The following is a 17,843-nucleotide window of genomic DNA, read 5'->3' as shown; positions in this document are numbered from 1 at the left end:
GGAATGGCAAAAGAGTAATCAAGGGAACCAAGATTCTAGCAGAAATAAAAAAAAATGTAACAGTCCTTTCCTTCAAAATTCTCAACAACCAGCCCAAATAATAGAGAAATGTATAGAGTTTAACTAGCCCGAAACATGAAATGTACATACCATTTCACTAGCACGAATTAATTTTTACTAGCCCTGGGCTTCGGGCGAGCACTGATGTAGTGCAGGGACAAAGACCAGATATAGAAAACACAACAAATACATGTAACATAACATGAATGAAGTAATAAAAGTATGAGCAACGGGACTCCACTAAAAACTGTACATGGACCAGGTACACTAGTAGTGTAAGTGTCCTCTGCTTTTCAAAAAAAAAAAATCACAAAAACCAATATATCAACCTTATTTAAGTTTATCATCTTAAAAACATATTTTTTTCTGCTATTATTTTTATCCAAAGGAAATGGATATTAAGAAATAAATAATACTAAAGTAAACAACCAAATTAGGTCATTTTAAGTTTCTACAATCATAATTTGAGTACAAAGAGGCATATTCAGAAATTATCAAAATCAATCCCTTACACTGAGGTGAACACAATACACTTGTTATGTATTCATCTTCATTGAACAAAAGTTCATTGCTGTTGATGCAAGTGCTCACAAATACTGAAGACAAAAATCAAGTAGAATTAGAAAATTTAGACAGATTATGTAAAAACAGCTTATTTTACAACAAACGTAGAGCACATGCGTCGAACTCTTTAATTTATGTACAAAAAAAACAGCCTATCATATCATTTCACCATAAATTCTTTCAAATTTCATCAAAATCCTTGGAGTGGTTTTGGAGGAGTTGCTCTTACAAGATTAATGAACAGTTTTTGTGAATCCCCCTCAACCTCGATGTGTGTGTGTGTGTGTGTGTAAGGGGGGTTTGTAACTATCAATAAGTATGTTAGACAGATGAATATACAAGAGAAGCATTATATCAACATACAAACTAGATTCATCAAAAAGGGATATCAACATAATAAAAAAAACCCACTATGGAAGCAAATCAATATAAAACTATCCAACACCAAACAAAAACCTAATAAAGCAGTGCTACCTGAAGGGGGAGGATTCAACACATTTTGCGAAGTATCCCCAGAGCCAGAACTATAGGGCTGTGGTGTAGATGCTGGATTAAACATATTAGGCTGTGGCTGTGAAGTGACACTAGCAGGATTAAACATTGTAGGTGGTGTTGGCGGATTGGCCGTAGACTGGGAAGGGTTGTAGGGTGCTGCACTACCTGTCACAGGTGTGGGTTGGTACATGTTCGGCTGTTGAGCAGGGGTACTGTAATAAAAATGAATAGTTTATTAATACAACGAAATATTTTGTTATGTAATTGTGACATTCTGAATGGCAAAAAATCAATATATATGAACATTTTCTAATAATAATAATAAGAGAATTCCAGAAAAGTACAAATTCATCAAATATTAGGGTTTGTCCAAGAGGAATGAAGTACATTCTATACTACAGCAATACCACAAAAAACCCCAAAAATAGGTTATTAAATTTGTTTAGAATTAAAAATTTAAAATTCAATTGAATTATAACAATGCATTATTTTTAAAATTATCTATTGCTACGGACATGCACTTACACAGACAGGGATGATTTTATGAGGTCATTAAACAAAGTGAAAATTGGTAAAATCGGAAATAAATATACAGTAAAAAAAGAATCGTAATGGTAAACTATGGATTTCAATTAGATTATTTCTGCTAAAAAGCAGGAAAAAAAATTATCCCAGCACAGGTAACTAATATCATTACATAGTACCAGTAACAAGATGAGTTCCATATAATTTTTTGGGCTCAACCAACCGGTCCATATATCACAAAATATTTGCATATTATTTTGGTACAGTAGAATTTTCTATTAAGTACTGCATTTTTCATTTGCGACCTTTTCTTGGCTATCTCATATTTTACCAGTTTCTACCACTGCAAGATATTGTTTTACATACTTATAATTATTCTGGTACTGCGAGGAAGAATCCAATCCATATGCTGCTGTAGACACTGCCGGTGTGGGATATTTGTGTGCCAATGGACCTGTAAAACCATAAAATTACCTGAATAAACTAGAAAAACTGTAGGCAATGCTCACTATGATACCTGCACTTCCCTCCAAGGAAAATATATAGAAAACCATAATAATCATTCATACGGAAACGCAAAATAGATGCAAAATGGCATCATCTGCTATAGAATGTGTGAATATTAAATTTAGCAGTTTCAGAGAGGTTGAACACATCCATAATAATGATGCTCCGACTTCCCTAACAATGTAAAGATATTTGCTAAAAAAAACGTGTGTGACAAAAGAAAACTTTATTAAAGGTTTGTTTTTTTTTTTTTTTGCATAGCTATACCATGATTTGAAATCCCTCACAATATATTACCTTTGAAAACCGATGTTCTTATCAGTCCACAAATCAATAAATTTTGACAAACCATGAAAATTTATACTCAAACATACTATCCTCATAGTAATTATAACTATAACAACCATCTTACCTTTAGATATAGGTCCTGAGGGCTGTGGCTGAGGGGTAGGCTGTACAGTACCCATAGGATTATAAAAGTTCTGTCCGCCACCATTCATAGCAGAATACTGGTATTGATTAGGATTATAAAACTGATTGGGACTTGATGTTGTCACAGTGTTAAAAGTACTATTGGCTTGAGAATTATAAGTCGGCTGTTTAGTTTGGCTATTGCTCCTAGACGCCTGAGCAGGACGAACTTGTTGTCTTGCTCCACCCTCTGGTAAGATGTTTTGTTTCTGGAATGGGGCGTTAGGAGTTTGAGCTTGTTTTCCTAGGGCATTGTACAGTCTGTCTTTCAATATTGTTAGATTAACCTGAAAATAACAAATGGTTTTACACATAGATTATTCTCATACAACAACCTTGATGAAGTTTTATCTTGAAAAAAAAAACAAAACAAAACAAATAGATGAATGACATGTATTTTATTTAATACTAAAAAGCAAATTAATGAAGTATGATCAAGGGTGTCAAAGAATACCATTATTTAACAAGTGCATGGTGATCTGACACCTGGGATCCTCAATCTCTGATCTAGGATCTTAGAAATTTTATTTGCCTAGAAACTGAATCTTTAACCGTATATATTGTCACATTATGTAGGACTTATGATTTTTCTTAAATGGACCATTGATTTGAAACTTGGAGAAGTCCAGCACCAACTCATGAAAGTAAATTTGAACCCCTTAGTGTATAGAACTGGTTCCATGCACGGGGTAAATCTCATGCATACTCTATGCCCTTTCATAGGGTCATAATACTTATAAAGTTTTACAGCATATCTTACATCTGAAGAGTCTCCAAGATAACTAAAGGCAGTCTGCAGACTTCCCTGAGCAGCTAGAAGATTAGAGTATTCATTCAGTTTATCTGCTAAAGCACCTCCACTGACATCCTGTGGCTGTCCTCTAGATAATTCTACTGCTTTCTTCAATATCATCACTTTTTCTACAAGATCCTGAAAATAAAATCTTTAGGTAATTTCAGAGCTTTAGAATTTCATTTATCCTGCAATGAGTTCATTAAAGGGCAAATAACAGGGGTCAAATAAATTTTTGCTTTCTTTGTATAGTAGTGAATAAAGCAATTAAGCTCCGCCCACCTTCAAAATGGCAGAAATTGTTGTTTAATTTTGAACATTCAGGTTATGTTTATGACTCATTTAAAGTAAAAGTTACAATTTACAATATTTCGTCAAATAATGTCCATCTCTCAGAACTACTTTTTGTCGCAGGTTTTCAGTGAACGGCAAACGCTTGGGGGCCCACAACAGGTTCCCACTTTTGAATAATACTCTTAACAACACAAAACCATCAAAATTGACTTATTGCAGGATAAACAATATTAGTGTATTACAGAAAATATACAGAAAGTATTTGTATTCGGCTTGGAATGGGAGTAACTGCTCGGCAGAGTCTCGCAGTTATTTCCCCTCCCATAGCCTCATATAAATACTTTCTATATTTTTCTGTAATACACTAATATTGTATATTTCCTGTTACCCATACTTTGTGAAAGTTAGCCTAGAGAAATTTACATTTATTACTTTTGCATGTTGATTTTGTTGTTGCCAAAGTGTCTAATGAATAGCAAAAAATTTCTAAACGTTCTAAAGCATTGTTAAAAGTTATAAACTCACAATTACCAGTAATTCAATGCAACTGTTACTGTATAGTGGGTATTTCTTGTAAAAATGCTTATTTTGGTGTATTTTCGTGGTCTGTCAAAAAAAACAAAAAACAAAAAATAATGTGAAATATTAACTCTGACCTTATGTACCTAGTGTACCCCTTAGCATCCACTGAAGTTAGAACCAGCAAAATTTTTCCAACAGATAGTTGGCCATAAAAAAAACAGCAAAATAGTACGACCAAAATTAAAACGCTTACAACTTATATCAATAAGTAATAGGAACTAACCTCCAATGCCAGCGGAGAATTCTGTGATTCTGTAGTATTTAGAAGATTTTGTACCAACTTTTCCAGGTTGCCAGAACAAATATAACACAGACTAGCATACACTGAATATTTGGCTTCAGCTTCAGTTTCTAACCTTTCAGCAAGGGTATCTAATAAACAAATATAAATGTTTAGATTTAATTAAAGAATCTGCCTAAAAATAATTGACACAAGCAAGAGCAATGATCAGGGTTGCCACCTAGCAAAAATAATTTTAGTAAGTAACATTTAACACCAAAAGACCACTAAAATATAACCTCTTCTTTTTCACTCTAGCTTTCACCTGCACAAGTTTTCAAGAATTAAACATTTGCTATCATTCCCTTTTTCTGATCTTACTTTTAAAAAGTCATTATAGCATTGAACTTTCAAAAAACTTCAATATAATATTTAACAAGGCATAGCTTGATATAACTTCACATGTCGACCCCTAAACAATTCGGACAAGTATGAAAACTTGACGCAGCTCCTCACTTTGATTTGGATTAAACATTTGGTGCGGGATAAGAATTGACCAGAATTGAAGTTCTTTTTTTGGCCTCAAATTCCTAAACAATCTCTCAAATAAATCATGGCTTCCTTTCCTAGTGAAGTTAAGAGATCCATTCACCATTGATATCTATCCAAAATCAACTGCTTTATTTACTGTACATGTAACTAATGCCTGTATAGCAATAGTTCCATCAGCAATAAAGGGCCATGTCAATATCTTAATTTATTACATACCTGGTTTATCAGGCAAATTTAAGTTAATCGGTGGCATTGAAGACTGTTAGATAACTACTTACTACATAATGGTATAAATTCTTCAGAAGAGGCATAGGTTAGAATGAGTGCCAAGGCTTCCTTCCAGTTAGCTAAATCACAGGTTTCTACTATGTGGGACCAGTTCTGTGTTACTACTGATGATATCAACTGAAAAAAACAAAACATAAGTGAGTAAAATAAATTGTGATATCAAAAGCACACTAGGGGATGTTAACTCCTGACTGGAGTCTTCTCAGGTTTCTGTGATCAATAATTGGTGGCTCAATATCAACTTATGAATGATGATCTGCAAAAATCTTAAGTTTTCCATAACACATTGCAAAATCAGGAAAAAATTCTGTATCCACATTGGGATTTATATTACACAAGTATCAGAAGTCCACATTTTCAAACATGAAATGTTGAAACTGATCAAATTATTTGAGCTGGAATAGTTTCCCTTGCCAATTATGAGCCAAAATTACAAAATACAGAACTGATATCCAAAATTACTAATCCATCATATGTTGAGAACCACACAACCGCTGGTAAGTTACTGACTACTGTGAAAGTACTATTGTTCGTAGGGTATCAATTTTCGTGGATTTTGTGGGTAGGCCAAACCACAAATTTTGGTTCCCAACAAAAAGAAGATTTTCATTGATGGGTATACTGAAAACCTCAAAACCAGGAATTCAAGAATCCAAGAACTTGTGTTTCTTCCCCAATCCACGAAAATTGGTATCCACAAATTAAAGTACTTTTACAGGATTTATCACCCTAATAAATGTATTGTAAACTCCATAGTTTTTTGACTAATAAGAAACTGTGAAACTCATATTTTTTTTTCTGCACCCAATTACAATTATCATGTTATTATTTACATTGAAAGCAAAGTTAAATCATTGAGTTTATTTTCATTCTCAACTATAAATTAAAGCATATCTTAACATCCATAGGAAATTGAGTTCATGAACCATGCAAAATCTAATATTGAAAAAAAAAAAGCTTCCTAACAAGGGTGAACAGGTAATCTGATTGAAATGACTTGATAACCGTAACAACAAGGGTGAACAGGTAATCTGATTGAAATGACTTGATAACTGTAACAACAAGGGTGATCAGGTAATCTGATTGAAATGACTGTACCCTTGAAGATTTCACAATTTTAGGGTTAAATTCTAGTTTGTTTCTACTAACTAGGTTTTGACAAGGACATTTATAAATCAAAGATTCAAAACTAACTTATCTGAATCTATCATCCATAAAAAATAATAAAAAAAAAACCTGCCAGAGATTGCTTTTCTGTAATAGAAACATTGCTATTACTTGAAATTCTACCAAACTTTTGATGTGCTTTTTAGGTTTGTAAATTGAACACCTACCCTCTCTATATTACTACTGTTTTTACTGAAGAATCTTTTCTGAGTTCTCTGTAGAAGTTCTGGACCTCCAGCAATAGCCAGTAAGATAGCTTCAGCCATTTTGTTCTCACATATACAAAGTTCTACTGCAGCCTCAAAGTTACCCATCAAAAGAGCCTGACAGAGGAAACCATCTGCATCTAAAATGAAAGTACATTTTTTTTCATATACTATAAATGTATTTGAAATGAAAGTAGATTTATTCATACCATCAAACCATCCTTAACCACCAGCTGCACTCAACAAGAACCTATCTAAAAAAAATGATAAAAAATACTCCTACAAAGTGCATTCTCTGAAAAATTAACCTGTACATGAAGACCACATCTTTTGTAACCATAATTTTACTTTCCTTTGGAAGTTCACTTCAAGATAAGTTTTACTGTATATTTAAGAACAAATATCAATTAATTCATCAGCTGTTCACAAAATCTCTCAGGTAAACACTTTAGGTAAGCAATCAATAGTATTAAATGAGGCACAGCTTTGGTTATAATTTCCTACATACAATATAATAACACATCTGTGTAATCCTAATCCTACATAGTTATTTTGCATTTTCATATCAAAGAAATTTTACAGTTAACACAGAATTAGATTAACTTTTCAGGAGAAGTGATATATTTCTGAAGTTCATGCATTACTAGATAGTGGGAAACCTATGAACACAAAGCTCATTGTGACACACCATCGTCAATACTTGATCTTCACAAGTCATACTAGCTTTTTCAAGTGCTAATAAACAGCTGTCCTAAATCCATTTCAAGTGTTTAAAATTCAATAATTCTAAAAATGAACAAGAATCTGTGAGCAAATGCACAGTAGTGATACACCTGCACTATAGTATACAGTCAAAATATATACGGAGTTGTCACATTTTTTTTTAAATCAAGTGGCTAGGACAAGTAACCACTTGAGAAAACTTTTACCCCAAAAAAAAGGATGACAGGACAGACAGACTAACAGTATAACAGTATACCCATCCCCTTTTGATTGGGGTATAAAAGAAACACCTCTAAGAACTTTGAATTATCAAAATGTATGGAGTGTAGTCGGAGAGACAGCCATATTTGTATCATCATTTGTATCATCATTTGCCCTGCTTTAACATCAGCTTATAATTTTACTAACCATCATCAACAGATATATTAAGAGGAAGTCTTTGATGTTCTTTCTCTTGCTGTGTTGCGGCTATGTCATCAAAGGTAGAAGATAGATTACTGCTTGTAGAAAGTTCATCTCTGCTACCAGGAGTCTTCAATTAGATTAGATGTATCAACAGTTAAGTCTAAGGAATGATAGCATATACCTTATCAAATTGGATTATCCCATCTATGGGCATGACACAATAATTTTCTTCTTCATGCACATTGATTAACCTTCCAATAAAGTTCCTTCAAATTCTATTTAGTGCTTCATGATTTTGTTTTTGTGAGATGTGGACAAATGGACAAACAGGTTGATTCCTTACACCCTACTGTTTGCAGAGGGTATTAAAAGAACTTTGAACCACATCAAGACTGCATCCAATAAAAAATAGAGGCATATGTTTAAAGCTATCATTTGCGATCCATTTGCAAATTTGATAAGTCTTACCCTATGGCGGCAAACTTTGACTTTTTCGCTATACGTTAAACAAGAAAATACGAACAATTTCTGCAGGATGGAAATAATTGCCATTGCCTTCGGACAGACATTTTGCCATGACTGCAGTTTTAGTTCAGAATCAAGATTGATATCACATGCAGGCTACTATTGCTAAACTTTTGAATGATCAAAGGAATGAAACTGACCTTTGACCCTACACTTGGTGATGCTTGACCTCCAGCAGCTGCAACACCATCCTGAAATAACAAAATATCAATCAATACAGAATTGCAAACAACACAGGTAGTTATACATGAAGTAACCTATAGTAAATTTGAAAATACTATTCCCCAATATTCATGTAATAGCCCTTCAAATGTATAGCAAAGATAAAAAGTTTTGTTCAAAGTCTCTATAAGGAATTGATGAGATCATGAACTTGAAGCAGTCTCGTCAAAACTAGACCTATCAATTGATCCTTTAAGTCCTACATGCAGTGACAGAATGGAATATCAAATTGAATTAGAAGTTAAATTTGCACAAATGCAGTATTAGAATATGTTGCATGCTTCCTTTTAGTTGCTTACAGTGGAAAATTTACACTTGTACAATTAATTACTGAAATTGGAAGTAAACACAGTGTAAAAAAAGAACCATACTGGTAAAATTTGGATTTGAAAAAACAGAATTCTGCTATTAAGTGAAAGAAAATCGTGTCTGTGTTAAAGGACATAATGGTAAGTAATACAACATACATTAGCATGAAGTTGGGTCATTCTTTGAGCAAGTTCTTCAGCATCTACTCCCTGTGAATCATAGTGAGGATCTGCAGACACATGAACAGCAACCTACAAGTGACATCATCAAATTTAGAAAAAAATACAAGTTTTTATGTCCATGCACTGCCTTAATCAATAAACGCTGGGCCTTATTATGTTGACTTATGTTAATACATTCTTAACATATGTAAGATCAATATGCAACACACATAAAATGATCTTAATGTAATTTTTATTTTGAAGCTTCTTATTTCATCTGGATGGTTCTTACAGGCACCATCTCACTTACACTTGCCAAAGAAAAAAAAACCACCATATATTAGATGGTTCATCATTCATCATATCAACTGCATATTATAATCATAAAAATTATGTATTTTCAACTGAAAAATTATGCAGTTTCAGGTTGTATTTAAGCTCACATTTTAGAGTGATTCTAACAATGTATGCATACCTTTTTAGCCAGTTCTGTTTTGTCATAACCAAGCAATTCAATGTAATGCTGTCTAGGTTCTTTCTCAAAATTCACCTTCAAGTAAAAAATGAAATTGCAATTTATGTCAAGTTCTTTTTCTGACCCAAACTTTATTTTCATATGGCCATGTACTAAACTGTGTGTATTTTCTGAAAATATAACTGTAGATTGTTGGTACATGTATTAAGAATGGACAAAAGCACCTGATACCAATTTAAAAAAAAAACTGTCTTAAACCTTATTGAGTTTATCAGAATTGAAAACTGGAGATGTCAAAAAGCTATCAAGTTAAAGCAGCATGTAAAAGTATAAGTAATTCTACCAAGAAACTAATAAAAAACACATCAAAAACTATTCACCGATAAATAGAAGAACAAATGGACAAGTCAATAATGGGATTGACTCCCCTCTTATGATTAAAGAAATCATCTCTAATCAGATAATACCAGGATGCACAAATTAAAAAGTTTTTTTATTTGTTATCAAAAACTTACCCTTAGGAAATTCCAAATGCTCTCTTGGATTTCATCAGAGCTATTAGCAGACTTCATGGCACAAAATTCCACATATTGGCCATTGGTTAAAGCCTGTTCTAACTGTGAGGACCTATCTAAAAGTTCAGTTTCTGTCACAACTTGACTCACATAAACATTCTTAGGTGAAGGACGCTGGGCATCTTTTGTAGAGTCAAAACTAACCAGCTTCCCACCAAACTGTTAATAGAATAAAAAGAGAAATCTGTTAACACATATTACAATAATAGATATGGTGAATATGTCAAAGAGACAATATACCCACCAGGATGATAAATGTCAGCTCAAGACCACATATGGGTCTTCAATGAATGATGAGGAAACCCTCAGACCACAGGGCAAGCTGCAGCTGGCCCCAAAACATCATTATACACAGGTACAGCAAAAGAGTTAATAGTTGCCCCAAATATTCTAACAACATAAAAGTGAACTGACAGTTTGCTTTAAGATTTATGTTATGATTGGTAAGAAAGTTGCACAAATTTAACTACACAGAACATATCCGAAAACCTATATCATAACAATAACAATAAACTGTTTTAAACACACTGAATAACTCATTTGATTAGAATTGCCCCCCGCCCCCCCTTTTTTTAAAAATTATTTTCAGTTTTGTAATGCCTTGCCTTGGCTGCTTTGAAGTTTTTTTTCTTCAGCTTGTTATTGTATCAGATGACTAAGATTAAGTCTTGATAATTATTCTTTTAAAATAACTTTCCTAGAAAATAGCTTCAATTCTTTCTCATCACGACTTTTTCATAAGCATACATGTAAGTCTATCGGTCTTCCGTTTGGTTTACAAATGGTTATTTTGCCTTTTAAGACTCACCCCAAATGAGGCGCCAACAGGTTTTCTAAGCCACTTTGGAGGTTTTTGTAGTGGCATAACATTCTGTGTCTGCTGTAGTTGTTGTTGATGAGCTGCTTGGGCAAAAGGATCACTTGAGCTAAAAGAATCCGTAATCTGTAATAAACAAAGAAAAAAGTATTGATATTTCAATCTAAATTTCAACTTACCAATACTTGTTTACACATGGATTTCAAACATTTAGAATTTTAATTTTGTAATAGGTACTTGTGTATTATGGTGGTAATTAAAAGAATTTCATTGAAAAGAAAACGTTTGGCAATACCAGCAGCGTCCTAGGATTCTCTTTTTCAACCACTCAGGGTGAGTGAAACACCTGTTGAGTGAGATTAAAATATTGGTGTAAGGAATTTATTATGCTCAATCATTCTTTTTGCAAGTACAAAACTGATTCAGGAAGCGAATATTTTGGAGCTAGAATTTAAAAAAAAATTAGTTATAATTCCAAAATTCTAGTACATTTCTGTTACCTGACAGACAAAATAAACCAATCCATTTTCGTTTTTATTAATTCCTTTCATTAATGCAAACACTTATCTTACGAACAGACAAACCAATTACTGTATATGTAATTACGATCCATCACAGTTCGAAATATTCACTAATTCCGCATAAAGTCAAAGATAACTTCAGCAGTATCAAAACACCAAAAATAAGACATACTGTGCAAGTACTTTAATTCGTGGATACCAATTTTTTGTGGATTTGGAGAGAAACACAATTCATGAATTCCTGAATTCGTGGTTTTGCGGTTTTCAGTATACATATCAATAGAGATCTCCTTGCCTACCCACGAAAACCTCAAAATTTGGTACCCCACGAATAATAGTACAGTATATAAAAAAAAAACACATTAAATAATTCAACACAATCAATCACTACAACTATGTTAGAGAATTAATCCCAGACTCCACATGACATTAAATATAACCTTACTCCATTATCAAGAGCCTGACAAAAACCATAATATCTAGTATTAAAATTTTGTCCTTCCATGGTTTAAAGGTAAAACAAAAAATGCCACATGTCCTTAGCTATCTTATCATTTGACCTACATTTATTTCCATTTAAATAGTACACTGGTTGACCTGTTTTTATCTCTTCAAATACATATATTGGCAGTTTAGGCACTAAAACAGTTCAAGACATAATCATATATTTAAACACTATTTTTAAAACAGTCTGTGCTTATAGCTACTAGCCCAATGTTTAAGTCTAACAAAAAAATTATTAAGGCTAGTGGAAATTCATTGAAAATTTACACACTTGTTAAGGAAACGTAATAAAATTTATGATTTAGACAGAAGCTGATGAAGTTGGCACAGACTTAATTTTTGTTTCATTTTATTTCAAGAAATAAAACACAAATCAAGTCTGAAGAGCACAAAAAAAAAACACTAGCCCTTCTAAAGATCAATAGGTATACAAATAAAACAAACCAAAAATGGAAAGTCTCCTTCCCAAAACAGTAAATTACATTGAGGCCTGCATAAAAAAAAATTATTTGTTTTCTGTTCCTCTACCCCATAATAAAGGCCCTTACTCAAAAAATGTTTTTTTAATTCATCTCCTTATTTAAAATGTAGAGTGGACTTGAATATTAGTAGTCTTAGTGATCATAATGTGTTTTGGGTTTGAGGCCATATTTTTTTGCCACCTACCTATTTACCCATGCTCAAAGCTATAATTTATAGTTTGAATGTGGTTTTACATCCTATGGCAAGCACTTCTGGGTGAAAATGTTTGACCAATTAAACAGACCCTGCTTTGAACTACAAGCCTGATCTATAGTCTGCCTACTGAAGCAACTGCCCGCAGTTAGGTACATCAATCCACCCACTAAGATACATTATTCTGACTCCTTGCTAACCAGTTGTCACCCTATCCCTTAAGTGTCAGTCCCTGTAAGAATCAGGCAGTACATGAAACATGGTATGAAAAAAACCATCATTTTGATAGTGTAATTAGACTATTTGCACCATCAGAATCAAGGAAAACAGACAAGATTTTCTATATCATGCTGGACCAATGAGTTACAATTTCACTGAAATGCATTGAAAATGAACATTTCAAGGGCAGATAACTCATTCAAAAACCTCATTTTTCTAAGTTTCTATTGAAAAAATTCTGAGCAAAGCCATTGATGCAGCAATCAAATAATGGTCTTTTCAAATAGAGAAAGTATCCTTGAGTGATATTTTATTGTCAGATCGATGGGGTTTTGACATGCAGGTTTCTGATTTTTCCCATTTTGCCTGATTCTTACAAACACTTACAATGAAATGCCACATGCTTGCTGGAGAAGCAGTAACAGCCAATTTTAATAAGTGTGACTGAGCAAAGGATTGAACCCAGTCTCTCCTGCACGAAAGTGAACATGCCACGCCAAGACCACCCAGGTGGTTTTGCTCTGAGTTGGGAGATATCAAATAAACATTTTATATTTGGTCTGAACTAATGGGATAATGGGTTCCACTTCATTGTTATTGTTATATAACAATGATTTCCTTGATCTATGTTACACCATTAGAAAGGTCACTTGTGTATTTTTCAAAATAGCCTTTTAAGTAGCTGTCTTCGTAAGAATCATGCAAAATCTGAAAAATATGATAACACCCCAAAAAAGGCTACATATTTTTATTTTTGTAATTAAGTTGTTTTATGGGTCTATATTATGAAATGTGTAATTATTCATTCAAATCTGCCTGCTCTTAGGAGATAATCGACATTGAAAATACAGTAGATTCTATTGTATTTGAGCGCCATTTACAGAGTTATCTCCCTTAATTTTGAAATCTACAGTGCATTCTATATAATTTTTACCTCCTAAGAGCATGGGTTATATGAAAACCTCATGTTTATTTTTGTTTACTATGACATTTCAAACAAAATATCAAAAAAAAAATATGTAGACTTTTTACCCATGAATCACATTTTGCATGATCCTTATTTGGAGTGCTACTTAAATACAATGAGAATAATGTCAGTTCATTGATTTTTCATTTCCTGTGACAAAAATCACTAAGATGGTACCAATAATATTGACACTCCATTACTTGAAAACAAAGTTATTTGCATCAATATATTTTCATGGATAATGACTGATAATGTTGTGAATAGTCACTTCTTCTCTTTTTAGAACTATACACTATTCCACAAGCCCAAAATAATAAATATTATGCATAATTTCACAAACTGAAATCTTTTTATACTATACCCAGGCTATGAGCTAGTACACACTTGCACTGATATAATCCCACATATACATTACAAGTCAAACGTGCTGTAAAATCCAATTGGCTTTACCTTATCATGGACTTGAATAGGATGGCCACCTCCCATTAGAGAATATACGGAAACATGCCCATCAAATGAAGAACTGGAAATAATGGCTGGGTTCCTGGGGCACCATTGCACATCAAAACACCACTGTGTGCTGGTAGGCAACTCATACACAACCTGAAATTAATAAGTTTTGTTACAGTCACTGTAAATTGCATGAAGAATATTTGAGTTTGGTGACAACCAAAATTAACAAGCCAGAACTTTTTATCTTTTTCTGATCTAGCAATTCCTTGTCATGTGAAATTTGACTTCAACAAATCCACAACTTGGTATACGTCAAATAAGCCCAGTCAGTCAACCTTGAAAATAACATCAGAGGCAGAGGTAATTTTTCTTCAATAATTTGCTAAATATAATGTGATCTGCATACCAAAGTAATGATAGTAATTCCTTAAAGAATTTTGGTGTGAACAGAGGCACTTTCAAAAAAAGTAATGGTTAAAAATCAACAAGTTCAAGTAAAATATCAAAATCATATGGGATATCTTCTACCTAGACATGTAGCATATAAGACGTTTTTTTTTTTTTTTTTGAAACAGAAAGGTTGATAGGTTCTAATTGACAATACACACCTCTCCTCCTGGTATGTCCGAGTTAGGATTCCAACAAAGTATTCGGTTATCTTTACCACAACTGAGCAGCAAGTCAGAGTCCTGGCCACACCAGGCAATATCTAATACACCTCTAAAAAAGAAAAAAGAATAAAAGAATTTAGAATATATTCTTATATGACGTCTTCAGTATATGTTGGTACAACCCCACCTTTAGCATCTGTGCACTGTCTCTTTTCTTTCGCTGTCACTTCGAGACAAAACATTTATTTAAAAACATTTACGCTATGATTTAACGGATGAGAGGTTATCTAATCGAAACCAATTATATAAATACACACATTTAACACATATGATGACATAAATATACAAATTTAATCCAACTTCCATATGGAGGAGGTTAAACGGAACAGCCGTTATTTTCGCTATGTCTAGGGAAATTTTTGTCACAAAAATTACCGTATTTGTCATTTTAAAAAGGAAATAATTCCTTCCGTGGGTACATTTGTACTCATTTTAAAATGGGTTTGGCATTTATATTCTCATTTAATACCTCGCTGTCGCTCTGTGTTAAGTAATCGAATGTAAATGCCGTACCCATGTTAAAACAAGTACAAATCTACACCCTCCATGAATTATTTCTTAAACCCTTTGAAAAAATTTACTGTAAAAGGATTAATTATTAATGTTAATTTTTCAGTGGTTCCTTTAAAGTTAATACATTCACAGGTCTCAATTTTTGCAGTTTTAATAGGTGATAGTATCTGAATTTCATAGTGTTAAAACTAAATTTCACAGGTACTACTTTCAAACTTATCTATTCCATAGGAAAGTTAGTCAGTATTGAAGTTTGTTTTTGTCTTCCCAGCTCCAAGATTCAAAGAATAACTCAGTAAATTCAGTGAATCATGAACTCCTGGTAACATGAACTACATATCATGGCCTACCCACACATTTTCATGAAATTTGTTGCAGTAGTTTCCACAGAGTTGTGCTTACAAAAAGTGCAACGGACAAAAAGACTGAATACCATAGGTCTTCCCACCAAAATAGGAGGGGGGGGGGGCATAATTCTTCATATTCGTTCAAGTTACCTGTCATTCACAACTACATACCTTCGGTGATTTTCAAATGATTTGACAGGAGATGTAGCATATCTGAGATCCCAGAGCTGTATAACAGGGGTGTGGTCATCTTCTGAAGACAGACACATCTGTGTTGGAACATCAGGATGCCATGCCACTTTACTGCACTTTATCTGTAGTGAAAAAATGATCATGGGTGTAATTTTTTTTAGGTAATTGGAGAAAAACACTGTAGTATAAATGCAGCAAGAGAAATCAAATTTTATTATTCTTAATGATATTAGTTAAATAAATAAAATGCTACACCACAGTAGTCAAACCCTAAAAAATGGAGCAAATATGGACACAAAATTCAAGCTTGGAAAGCTTTGATACAGCTCTGAATTTTGATTGAGATTCAATGTCAACTACCTTAAAGCACAAGGTCTGACATAAAAAGTTATCCTATTGCCCGGGACAAGTAAAATAACCATTCCAACAAGTCAATGTTAAATTGTACTTCCCCAATGAACAAACAAATTTTATGTATTTTCACATGCATTTACTAAAGGACAGCTCAATTTCCAATTTGGGCAAGAAGAATTTTCATCAAAGGACAAGGTTCACAAAATGAAACACTTGCTCCATGTTTTCAAGTTATTTTACAAATATGGGAAATCCCCTCTTTTTTATGAATTAAGTCTCAAAACTCAAAATCGTAAAATCAAACATTTATTGTTTAATCTACAAATATTAATAAACAATTCACGGTTGAACATTGCTGCCAGCTTTTCTCATATCAGTCCAAAAACAGAAAATCATTCCATTTAAGTATGAGTCTCATAACCCAAAAACAAATACTCAGAAATGTATAAAAATCAAAAAGGACATAAGAACAATAACAAACAATTCTAAAAAGTTTTACAAGAATTGGAAGCAACATTTATCAAATGTAGTGCAAGGTATGAACAACAGAGACGGGTGGCTTCTAGACCTGCATCACTATCACACAACCCTTAAATAAAGTTAATAGACTTTGGCATAGAAGCAATTTATTGCGCCATTCAGTAGAGCTGTTTTAATGTAGTATTTGAGACACTACGATACTAAGTAGCAATCTTTTTAAAAATCAGACAGAAGGTAATTCATGCATGTCAAAAAACCCACCGAATTCTGTTTTATTTCTTGTTCAGAAACAGTTACTGATTACATAATCTTAGTTTTTCCTTTGGTAGTTGTGCTTTTGAGATACAAATTATATAGATTGTACGTGAAATTGGCACTTTGCAAGAGTTACCGTTCTTGATTTGGTTGATTTTAGTGTGAGATGAATGTATGACTTCCTCAAAAGTGCAGATCTGAATACAGAATTGATTAATATTATGTAAATATATAGCATATGTAGACTGAAAAACCATTATTTGTTCTGTGGGTTTTTCTACACCATGAATTGCTTTACCATTGGCAGCGTCGGAATTTTATGTGGACTGGTACTCAAAACATGGACACAATCAATACACATTTACATATTATTTGTATGGTATTAGTGTTACTGAATATCACCCCAATGGCAACATACTTATACAGACAGGTTAAGCCTACTGGTACACAAAAAACATAAATCATTCTGGACAGCTGTTCATAAAGCATGTGTTTATGCATACTACAAATATTAATAAATACATTTTCATGTGGTTCATCAAGATAAATTTTGGCAACACCAGGGCTTGTCTTAATGATTATTTTCCAAACTAAGAGAAAGGAAAGCACACATTACCATGCACCCAACCTTAATTTTGATTCACAAAACAATGTTTTTTTTGAACCAGTACAAAATAAAAAAAGAACCACAATAGTTATCACTTCTTTTACATGTAATTCATCCAATTTACAATGTACAGTGTCTATCTGTCAAAA

The 17,843-nt window shown here is 33.0% G+C and overlaps 1 protein-coding gene across 6 annotated transcripts in view; it reads right to left on the bottom strand.

Moving 5' to 3' along the window:
- Positions 1-17,843, bottom strand: part of LOC148620023 (protein transport protein Sec31A-like) — a 33,647-nt gene that overhangs the window by 10,402 nt on the left and 5,402 nt on the right. For 5 of the 6 annotated variants that reach the window (XM_088580531.1, XM_088580534.1, XM_088580529.1 and 2 more), the window contains exons 7-22: positions 15,978-16,120; positions 14,884-14,995; positions 14,273-14,425; positions 10,928-11,062; positions 10,060-10,278; positions 9,545-9,619; positions 9,067-9,159; positions 8,518-8,568; positions 7,856-7,979; positions 6,686-6,864; positions 5,342-5,468; positions 4,515-4,663; positions 3,383-3,553; positions 2,564-2,909; positions 2,011-2,098; positions 1,099-1,331 (exon numbers count right to left, since the gene is read on the bottom strand). In XM_088580531.1, coding sequence (XP_088436657.1) covers positions 1,099-1,331; positions 2,011-2,098; positions 2,564-2,909; positions 3,383-3,553; positions 4,515-4,663; positions 5,342-5,468; positions 6,686-6,864; positions 7,856-7,979; positions 8,518-8,568; positions 9,067-9,159; positions 9,545-9,619; positions 10,060-10,278; positions 10,928-11,062; positions 14,273-14,425; positions 14,884-14,995; positions 15,978-16,120 — 2,398 coding nt within the window. The remainder of the gene's footprint in view (positions 1-1,098; positions 1,332-2,010; positions 2,099-2,563; positions 2,910-3,382; positions 3,554-4,514; positions 4,664-5,341; positions 5,469-6,685; positions 6,865-7,855; positions 7,980-8,517; positions 8,569-9,066; positions 9,160-9,544; positions 9,620-10,059; positions 10,279-10,927; positions 11,063-14,272; positions 14,426-14,883; positions 14,996-15,977; positions 16,121-17,843) is intronic. The other variant, XM_088580535.1, reaches the window with a different exon arrangement.

This window comes from Perna viridis, chromosome 4 (assembly GCF_037379345.1).
Source record: "Perna viridis isolate PV_CMFRI_1.1 ecotype Kerala chromosome 4, ASM3737934v1, whole genome shotgun sequence".
In the NCBI taxonomy this organism is placed as follows: Eukaryota; Metazoa; Mollusca; class Bivalvia; order Mytilida; family Mytilidae; genus Perna; species Perna viridis.
The sequence above is the reverse complement of the archived record's forward strand: the minus strand, read 5'-3'. Positions and strand labels throughout refer to the sequence as shown.